Source organism: Habropoda laboriosa, unplaced genomic scaffold, assembly GCF_001263275.1.
Source record: "Habropoda laboriosa isolate 0110345459 unplaced genomic scaffold, ASM126327v1 scaffold33, whole genome shotgun sequence".
Classification (NCBI taxonomy): Eukaryota; Metazoa; Arthropoda; class Insecta; order Hymenoptera; family Apidae; genus Habropoda; species Habropoda laboriosa.
Window position 1 is genome coordinate 3,259,112 of NW_017100187.1, and position 11,246 is coordinate 3,270,357.

General features: G+C 39.6%; 1 protein-coding gene across 2 annotated transcripts; it reads right to left on the minus strand.

Annotated features, from left to right (window-relative positions):
- Positions 1-1,498: 1,498 nt before the first annotated feature.
- On the minus strand, positions 1,499-7,842 carry LOC108579539 (bone morphogenetic protein receptor type-1B). 2 transcript variants are annotated; one of them, XM_017943100.1, is made up of 4 exons: positions 7,739-7,842; positions 2,343-3,342; positions 1,920-2,235; positions 1,499-1,790 (listed from the first exon to the last, which is right to left on the minus strand). In XM_017943100.1, exons 1-4 carry the CDS (start codon positions 7,827-7,829, stop codon positions 1,662-1,664), a joined length of 1,536 nt encoding a protein of 511 aa, XP_017798589.1. In that variant the 5' UTR covers positions 7,830-7,842; the 3' UTR covers positions 1,499-1,661. The 2 variants fall into 2 exon arrangements, with proteins under 2 accessions (XP_017798589.1, XP_017798590.1); XM_017943101.1 differs by lacking the exon at positions 7,739-7,842 and adding an exon at positions 7,044-7,099.
- Between the last annotated feature and the right edge of the window lie 3,404 nt (positions 7,843-11,246).

An 11,246-nucleotide genomic window follows, 5' to 3' on the forward strand; every position in this document is an offset into this window, starting at 1 on the left:
GAAAAAGTGATATTTCCTTAAAGTACAATAGTTTCAAGTGGTCAAAGTAAAAAAATAAGGACAACATTCTATGTATGTAATCGCGAGAAGAAACGAAAATATTGTATCTTTGTATTATATACTTGTTGAAGATATAAATTACATTATTTGCAATCAATCAACTATCTATCAACTATAGTTTTAATGCAAGTACAATTCGTCTTTAAAAAGAAACAAAACAAGAGAAAGAGAGAAAAAAAAAAAAGAAAAAACGAAACGGTATTACTCAACAGTGGCATTTATCACGCAATACACATCGCATGCAATAACGATGACTTGTAATCAATCAATGAAAGCCGGGATGCCTGTTTTGGTGTCATAGTACTAATTTTTTAAAAAATTCTCGATGAAAATTTGTACAATTCATAGTCCTTGTAAACTTTACCGATATGCCGAGCCAATTACTCACCAGGTTTCGAATAAACCAAATTATTCACATCTTTACTAAAAAAAAAAAGATTACTAAATCACAGAAAATATATTACCACGGGGGAGAATAATTGCATTGGCATGACGTACGTCTGAAATTTGAAAATTGACAACATACTTGTAACCGTTCTTCAACGAAATATTACATCTCATTTGTACAACTTAAAGACATAAATAATATACCATACAGATAATACAGGGTGATATAAAAGAGTGACAGTACTTAAGAATGAACGCAACGAAAAACAATATTACAAGGAAATAATTTTCTTAGCTTAAAATTTAAAAGTGAACGTAGTGAAACGTATACAAAAAACAGAACGGTGATGAAATACGTAGCCTAACATGTTCGTCGAAAATTTTACACGTACACCCATCATATTTTAACATATGAGAATATTTCAAATGCTTATATTTCTGATTCGCTACATGTTTTATACGTTCCTAACGTAAAAATCGTCCTTATAATATTGTATTTATGAATTATTTTAAAATTCTATGTATCCCGCGTTTTGTGACTAAAATTATATGCGCACTTTATATATATATATATAATATCGTATTTTTTGACGGTGATCGATTTCAGAGAACATGTAAACGTACATTAGCATGGCTCTGTTAATGGTGGGACCTTAATACGTATGAATTCGTAACACTGGTAAAAGATACAGTAAATTGAAACTCTATTATCAAAAGAATTTTCACTTTTCTAGAAATGTTTACTGTTCGATTCAGTTTAACCCCCTCCCAACCCGCGATCATGCGCGTTCAGAGATTAGAACAATTCTTTTCTTTTCTTTTTTTCTTCTTCTCAGTTTGGCTGAAACAAAAACACCTTTTCTAAGTAGTAGCCATCGTTGATTATATATTCAACAAACTTCAACACAGTGAAGCACGTTAAAACATTGACCACATAATGTTTTGTCGCGCGTTTCACTTAAAAACAAAAAAATATACATGTGTAACATTCATTCATAAAAATTTCTTTCACGATTCACGGCGACTTGATTCACGATCACACGAATTCGCCCATTCATACACGGTTTCATGTATTTTTAAATCTTAATATTCAGTCTTCAGGCTTGCAGCAGTCTGTCGATAAATCTATGTACACCGGGTTATTTACAAGGGAAGAAATGGTTTTTCAGCTACTAGTAGTAAGATAGAACAGAATCGACGAATATCGTCAAACACTATACAATTTTGATGGCATTATCAATATGTAGTTTTGATATTGTCTTTTTCACGCGTAGCGCTGTTAAACGAACAGCAGGATTCGCATGCCAGCATTCGGCCATAAGCTTACTCAGAGCAAACAGGATCTGTAAAAAGAAAAGACAAAAGTAACGTTAATATTGATAAAGTAACATGTTAATATTACGGTTATATAAAAGTAATCTTATTATATGGTTTGAATATGGATTTGTATACTGTTGTTATTTGAACCGTACTGAGTCATTTTCCCATCGTGCTGGTATTATTGGACGTAACCGTTTCACGCAAACTGCTAGCCGCATATCTTCAAAGTCTGGATCACTTGGAACAACATCATGGTATGGTAAAGCATACGGTTCCACGATAGAACTTTTACCACCTGTAACGCATCTTCTACATGCTTCCCAAAGCACAAGGCCAACCGAGTACATGTCTGCCATTTTGAACGCATCGAAGGAAGATGTGTTTAAGGTTTCGTCCAAAACTTCTGGAGCCATATATCGACGGGTACCCACTCGTGTGTTAGATGCGATATCGATTTCTCCACTTTCGCTGCAACGAGAAGCTTCATTATTCCTATTGCACTATTCGATCCTTTATCGATGTCTCTATCATCAGGTGTTCGTCATCAGGCTGTTACTATTATCATTATTATTTACCTTATATATCTAACTGCCAAACCGAAATCGGCGATTGCACATTCACCGTTTTTTTTTACTAAAATATTTCTACTCTTGATATCTCTATGAGCTATAGCAGGTTTTCCCCGAGTACCAAAAATCTCAGTGTGGAGATGAGCAATTCCAGATGCAATTGAAAGGCATACTGCTAGTAGGCTAGGATGATCTAGAACAGTAGTTTGTAAATAATCATATAACGAGCCTCTTTCGTGATAGTCTGTGATTAATAACATCTGTGTCCAAGATCCTGTTCCTTTGATGTCAGCCGCGATGAAACCCAAAATATTATCGTGTCTCATTAACACTGTCTGATAAATCTCCGTCTCCCTGAACCAAGATGCTTCTTCCAGTGTAAAAAATACTTTCACCGCCACCTTCTCTCCTCTCCACCTCGCAAGCCATACTTCACCGTAACGTCCTTTCCCGACACACTGCGATAAGGCTAGCTGCTTAGCAATAGTTCGTTGTACTAAAAGAGGCAATCCTGATCCAGAACCACTACTCTGATCGATAAAGTCTTTGAGCGTTCCTTGAGATGGCACTAGGCAAGGGCCCCTTTCTTTCCTTCTGTATCTGTGATATATGATCACCATAGCTATTGAAATTACCATTAAGCATACAGACAAAATGGTAGCCAATATTATAAGTGGCGCACCCGATGCTATGGCCATAGGATTAGGTACTGCGGTAGGTCTGGGTTTATATTCAGGATATAAATCTTTGTTACATAACGCACTCTTGTTACAACATATTATGCTTTTCCCTTGTAGGTGTGGCACAAGGTATCCTTTGCACTGCATGAAACCTTGCTCGTCAGGCGGTAGACAGCCAAACGACCATTCTGGTACATATTCTCCCGATTCTGCGTCCCAAACTTCTTCCACGGCGCTAAAACAATGACCACCAGGTCTCCCTACGCAAGTTCCATTTTGTCGATCGTCCGGACAGTGCCCTTCGCAATAGCAAGTAATTCCTAATGCTGAAAAAGAAAGAATAAGTTTGAATCGTTAACGTTATACGTTGGTACCCACAAATATTATTGTAATTATCGTTTCACTCCTTCCATCCGTATAATTAATACGACATGCGATACAAAACCATGATATCACACCGCAACAAGTGTTTCGTATGAAAGTATAAACGAAATTAATAAAAAGATCCGGTATACCGATAAAATATAACGCGAGATCATTGAAGACAGGTTAGGTAAGTAAAAGTTGGCAAGGAGAAATCCTAACTGTATGTACATATTGGTTGGATACGCGGGAAGAGGTTGTACATACTTACTTAAGTATGTATGTATAGACAAATAATCATCGAGTTTTACGACACGGAGGCTGTTAGAAACGAAAGCAAGGTAAACTTCTTGCAACGATCAGAAATCTCCAGTGTATGCCCAAACGCTTTTTCCTTTGCCACTTTTCTCCAAATAACGAATGTATTAGAATAAAAGAATAAATATGTAGTTCTTTCGATTGCAAGAGCAACTACTTACTTTTATTGTACTACTACTACTACTACTACTACTACTACTACTGCTACTACTACTACTACTACTACTACTACTACTACTACTACTACTACTACTACTACTACTACTATTACTACTACTACTACTATTACCACTACTACTACTACTACTACTACTATTACTACTACTACTACTATTACCACTACTACTACTACTTACGTCTTCGGTACCTTGTAGGAGAGAACGATACATGAAGGAAGGAGGGAGAAAGAGGGTTGTTGGATATTGCAATAGTACCGGATAAAGTTGATAGAATTAACTAGAGATACAATCGATATGTGAACATATAGACGTACATAGAAGCAGATGCGGTTTTAAGGTTATCTATCGTGCGTAAAAATGTTGGAGAAATGTGTATGTTGCGTGAATGAATGAACCAAGAGTACAAAGTTTATAACGTGTATTGCAATAAATAGCCTTGGGGTAAAATATTTTTTGGAAATCGAGGCCCTGCTGGATAGATTGCGCGCGCGCGATACCAATAGGCATTGAAAGTTGCGATGAAAGTACTAATGTACATACTTAGATGGTTGGATGAGCAGATTTGGGTAGAAACAATAGAAAAAAAGGGGGAAAAAGTGAAGAGCGGAGAAACGGTTAGGTAAACCGCCAAACGCTTATCTTCCGTCGCGGAATTACATCCTTGTGTCTATTTTCCGGTGACCGCTCTATTTATATCGTTGAATATTTGGATGAAAGATCATTTCGCTCCTTTTCCTTTCCGTTTTTCAACCGTTTTGGAAATGGAGGACAAGAGAATGAAAAAGCATACCCATTTATTACGCAGTTACATATACATATACTTGAGGTAAACGACACAGCAGGCAGAAAATAATCAACGCCAGTGTTTTCAAAGAACGTTGACTTTTTCTAGCGATTATCTTTGAAGGTTCTATTCTTTTCAACATAATCTTCCTTCCTAATTCTAACCGCGTTTTAACAATCAATAATCCAACCTTGAATGAAATGTTTTTCGAGAGAGTGTGTGTTTGTGTATATCTTAGCAGTTTCTTAGCCTACGGCATGTAACGCCGCGTATACCGATCGCACCGTACAAGGATCTCACCAATGCACGATTATCCGACAACTTCCAAGAGAGGTAAACGCGCTTTACAGTGGTTTCCAAGCGCGAATGTACTCGTTCGATCTCGTTTCGTTTCTCTTTCTCGTTTCCCTTTATCATCTCACAAAGTATAATAGTACAACGGTACATATATACATACTTACATATCACAGAAATTAGCAAAACGAATGTCGAATATTATTCGAAAGATTTCACGGCGTTGGTAAATTAGAAAAAAAGGCAAGGTCTTATTTAAGGTCGTGCAACAAACACTTTAAAAGGATATACATAGTAGGTAAGTAGGTACGTAAGTATACATATATGTACTTGGTATACACTTTTTTTGAGGTTCGGAAGAGACGAGAAAGGCAGAACAGAGTCGTGCTGCATAGCTTCTTCTTCAGAAAACTTGACCAAACGTGTGTCTCGACGACGTTTTTTCCATACACGCGCGTGGCTTCTGCGAAATAATTGCTACACGTAATCCCGCAAGAAGATTACAACGAATGACACGATGCAACCTAATCTAACCAATTTCTCAGGAGAATGTACAATTCATATAAAACAGCAATGTTACCTGCTGTATTCTACGACACGAAGCAAAGTACACGGCGTTCTGTTCTATCTTGGACATTGAGAAAGATTTGTTCGAGAACGAATTGTAGCGTAGTAGAGTGTATTTACTCTTCTTTACCAATTCTTCAATGAGTTCCATTTTTCCTGTTACACTTTCGTCTGTTATCATATTAAAAAAAGCATCTGCTTCTGATTAATTACGAAAATATGGTAAGGAATATATGTATGATGGATTCATGATTACGAATCACATGACGTATCAATGAAACACGATACTACATTGTAGTATGTAGTTGATTGGAAATCAACAACACTTCAGGTTTTCTATGCTAATACAGAACATTCCATTTCGATTGCATCCATCAATCACAGACAAAAACAAGAAATAGGACGAATTAAAATTAATCACGATGATACGTGACAGTATGTTTTCACATGATTTCTGTATAAAGTACTATACATATGTAGCGACACGCGTGTGCGCGCCGCATTCGGCGTGCGCGGCAAAACAAACCAGGAATAAGAAAAGGCGTTTAAGAAAAAAGATGCGAGCAATTACTTTCCACGTTTGCAGTACGATACATCGAATATTTCACAAGACATTGGTTGGTAAACGCGAGAAAATGAAGGTTAATAAAGAACTGAAATAGTATAAAAAATTTGCAATTTCTAATCACTGCCCTATTCGATCGTGTGGAGAATATCTTTTCTAACGGAACAATTGTAATAATAAATATGAAATTGTACAATATTCTCGACGAGTTTGTACTTTGCCTTGTGGTAAATGCAGTAATTATTTTCCAAACACTGTGACACATCGGAGTTTTGCTCACTTTCACGATACGTATCATTATCATGTGAGCAACCTCCGTATTTACACGTTCTACTGTGCGAGTCAGTGTGAAATCAAATGGAACAAAGCTCTACATAGATATTATATAAAACGAAGAAGAAGAGGAAGGAAAGTAGAAGTGTGGGAAAAGGAAGGAATTTGAAGAAGATTTGAAGGTAGAGTGGATGAATGATATCTGAAAGTGAGGAGAGAGGAGAGAGGAGAGAGGAGCGAGCGAGTGTCGTCGAATCGTTTGAAAGGGAAACGAACGAATTTCGAGATTGAGAAATCGGTCGCTTTTGAGAAAGCAACTTGGACGACGCCTAAAATTAATCCTGAGGAGAAGCCAGGGAGGAACAAGCGACTAGTAGACAGAAATACAGGATAGGCACACGTGAAACGACCATTTGAATATGGGTTCGAGTCACGTGGAAAAAGGGAAAGAAAAGTGCGTACAAGAAAGTTGGAGGAAATACTGCGAACAGGAGTGCGAGAAGCTGCAAAAGCGGTAAGACTGTCGTTGGTATTTCAGTCCCTAACCTTAACGCCTAACCTCTTCGTCTTTCTTTCTTCTCTCTGCTCTTTTTCTTTCTCCTCCGCCTCCTTTCCTCGAGCCAAGGGTAAGAAAGAGCGTGTGCTACTTTGGTATAAGGGTTTCTTTCGCAAAAATACACTCACCGTGCACGGTAAACGACAAACTATTCGTCACTTCAACACCGTACCTTCCTCCTTTTTCTTTTATACGACACTTGAAACTGGTAAATACGCGATAAAAGCAAAACGCCTCTCTCTCCCTGTGCTTGCTCGCTCGCTCGCTCGCTCGCTCGCTCGCGCGCGCACGTGTGTGTATGTGTCAAAAAGAATTCACGACAAGTGTTACGGGAGGAGCAAATCGTTCTTCAACGAAAGATTTTTTTTCATTCATGCCAAAAGATTCAATTTAACAAACGCGTACCGACACGACGATGATCGCATCGCATCACGATCTTTCGTAAAACGTTCGAGAGCCATGTGTGTTGTTTGTTGTCAACGCGTTGAAAAGAGAAGCGGTGTTGAAACATCACTAATCGAAGAGAGAGGGTCAGGGAGAAGCGGAGAGAAAGAGAGAGAGTTGGAGAGAGAGAGAGGAGAGAGAGAGAGAGAGAGAGAGAGAGAGAGAGAGAGAGAGAGAGAGAGAGTGTGTGTGTGTGGTAGTTGGTATGGTAGAAGACGAAGAATAGTCAACAGCAGCAGCAGCAGCAGACATCAATCGTTCTCGCGTCGAGACTCCGCATCCGATCGATTCTCTGGTACATTGCACGTTATACATTTGGAATTTTCGATAAAACACACGTAGCAAACGGCATCGCGAAACGGTTCACAGGTTTACTCACCACAAACGAATCTCGCGATAAACACTCCTAAGCTGATCCACAGGCCGTATTTACATCCGCGCCGACCCGGGGTAGCGGAGAGCGCAGCCATTTTCTACATTCGAGAGCACATACTTCACTGTGACGTAGGGCGAGCCGCGTCGGCCGTAAAGCGCAGGCTGATCAGCCTCGGCTCTTTCCGCCGCTCTACGGACAGAACTGACAGCTTATTGGAGGGCTGGTTCTAGCACTTCGGCTGTTGAACGAAGACAGCCGTTTAAGGTAACTTAAAAGAGAGAAACAAAGATACATATATGCACGTGTCAGCAGTGTACCTTTCATTCACGGCGCCCCGGAACTTTGTTCGAACGACCGAACCCGACCATCGAAATATTTACTTACACATATTTACATGCGTGAACCTGAACAATTTTCGACGACCATACAAGCAATTTTGTATGGGTTGGTAAACGTTCGTATAGATAGATTGTTCTATCGCAGTTTTGGCGATGTACCAGTACCCAGCTACAGCAGCACTCACCTTTTATCGCTTCTTAGATAAAGTGAAATGATCGACGTTTAATTTATCAAATAATTGGTCGCTGAATCAAACCGCTAATTTCATTCGATACTTTGAATCAAATAATTCACCCGATCCGTAACGTTCTATTCGCTTCTTTATCGTAACATTAAAACACAGTTCCTCTTACTTTATCTAACTCTATAAACTCGCTCCGTCTAACTTGAGATAATAAGTTGAAATGAAAAAAATTAATCTTACCACCTGGACGGTAGAAACTGGAAATTTGAAAGTACATACCTGGTCTGTGATCGTAGCGGCCAGTAGGGAGTGTGCGACGGCGCCCTACGGGCGCCACCGTGCCGCGACGAGTGCGGTTCCAGAGATGTTTCTCTCTCTCTCTCTCTCTCTCTCTCTCTCTCTCTCTCTCTCTTTCCTTTTCCTTTTCACCATGTTCATAGTAATACCGATGGTTCGGAGAACGAGTCGAGAGAAGCCATAAGGGGACGCGAAAGAGAGTGGCTTCTCGAAAAGGCGCGAAAGTCCATGCGTAACGAGTCTCTGCAAAAAGTAACGAACCCTCAGTTAAAATCGTGAATCCTTTCGTTCGTTCGATTGATCGATCGGGCGACGCATACAACATCTGTGATCTGCTGGGTTCATTTACGAGAGTACCTCTGTTAAATTATATTCCAACTTTGTCCCATATTAAAGAGAGAAAGGGAGAATCTGCTCGCTGGCAGAAAAATCCGTATATTTTTTGCATGTAGGTATACAGAAATGATCAAGCATTGTCATTCGTTTCGCAGTAACATTGTAAGTGTGCAATTTCAGCCACTATACGTATTAAGTACTTACAACTTGGCTAGTTCAACTCTATATAACATCGATCTACAGACGAATTGGTAAGTAGCGTAGAATGCATGAACTTAACAATGAAAGGGAGGAGGAGAATAAGGCGAAGAGAGAGAGAGAGAGAGAGAGAGAGAGAGAGAGAGAGAGAGAGAGAGGAGGAAGAGAAAAATGAGAGGGGAGTTGGAGAGAAAGGCGGTGCTGTACGTCTCGAAAGTGGTGCATTCGCACTTGGAGGACGCCGTTTTGGCGATTGAGAGGCGATTGGACAAAGTGGTACATATATGTATACACACTATGGGAGCGCGCATCTCACAGAGCTTTTAAACTTTAACGCCACGCGTATTTTCACTTGCTCGAAATCGAGATCGATATCAACGTCGACTCACGGATTAATCTCTAACGCGATAGATTCTTAGCCAAGTAACCTGAGTAGCTAACACGAGCAAATAACGTAAAAGTAAGCTACGGAATCAACAATGCGTATCTGGATCCAGTCATTTTTTTCACATTAAACATCTTCCTTCCTTTCTTCTCATTTGTAGGATATGTGTGTCTTCCTAGCATACATTAGAATTCACAGCTCGCAATCAGCGTTGGTCTTGTCACAACAGTCGATACATTTTTACAAGCAGTTTTCTACGTTTCTATTAGATCGATGCTATGGATACATAAATACATACATATATGTATATTAGAATTCAGTTATCGTTACTCATCGAGCTTTGTCCCTATCCTCGTTGTAATTATGAAATTATAAAAATTGCGTTGCGAACAGGCGTAATCAAAGAAAAATGCTTGCACACGTGTACATGTAAATATAGGTTAACGAATGTTTGCTTCTTTTTTAAATGTGTAGGCATACTACATGTATGAAATTGAAGAGAAAATGGGCAAGAGTGGCAGAATGTGCGTGCGTATAGGTGCGCGCGTGTACGAGTAGAGAGAACCGAGGTCGCTCGAGTGAAGCGCGCCATAAATGTGCTTACTCAAGAAGAACTATAAGGATAAGATAAAAGTGCGGCAGAGATATCGTAATAACATATATGTACGATGGCATGCGAGGCAGACTACATACAACGGGCCAGAAACCATCGGCCCCCGTTCATTCATTCACCAATTTACTCATCTACTAACTAACTTCTTCGATCCTTCCAACGGACAGTACATGTCTGTTTATACTTACATATTATTAGAAGTAATCGTAATTGTCGTGATAAATGAGCAAATTCTCTCGATAGTACGGTAGTTATGTAGGTACACAGAAAGCAACGCATTGAGAAGTACGTAATCTGTTGCCCCGCGCCATCTCTCGCATGGAAAGACTCGTGAAAATTTGGTAATTTCTTCTACATATTAACACAACCAACCAGAAAGGGGGACAAGGGTAAAGAATAGGAATGACACGGACGAGCGAAACCGGCTCAGATTTCACGATTAGAAATTCGCACCGGCTCTAGCCTTCCTTCCTTCCTTCCTTCCTTCCTTCCGCGAATCACTCGTTCTCTCCTCCGTCTTTCAGCCGCGAGAATTCGCGTCAATTGCACGTATGGTGAAAACCTAACCTAACCTCACCTCACCTCAGGAAAAATTCAACGGAGGAGATTACTCACAGTGTTCGATCTATTGAATTTACAGCGCAGATTCACAACGAATATTGAAACGAAGAGAGAGGTCTTCTACAGGGCTGTTTAGATCGGTAAATGTTAAGTATATCTTTCATTCGAGACGGATAAAAGGTAGGATGATCCGTATTAAGCTCGAAAAGGGCCTCCGAACTTTGGATGGCCGGGAGCCTCGTCTTCGGTTACATTATACGTATAGCCAACCTGATTCTATTCAACCGCAAGATGAATCTCAGGGTCGTACGTATGTTCCTTCGATACCCTGCGCACCTAATCGTTTTATGTATTTACTTTCTAAGTCGAAATCGCGCTGGTCGTATTATTATTTTTTTCTTCACTCACTCGGTTCACTTTAAAGGTGACAAGAAATTTGTCTAATCTCTCAATAAACTCGGAGAAACGTATAGCAAGCCCAAGCGCACATTGGATAATCGATGGTAATTGTATCTATTTAGTTAGATCGATGCTCGTTCAGTGTTCGCTCGTGTACTTACATACTTATGTATATACACATGTACAATCCAGTATCTCT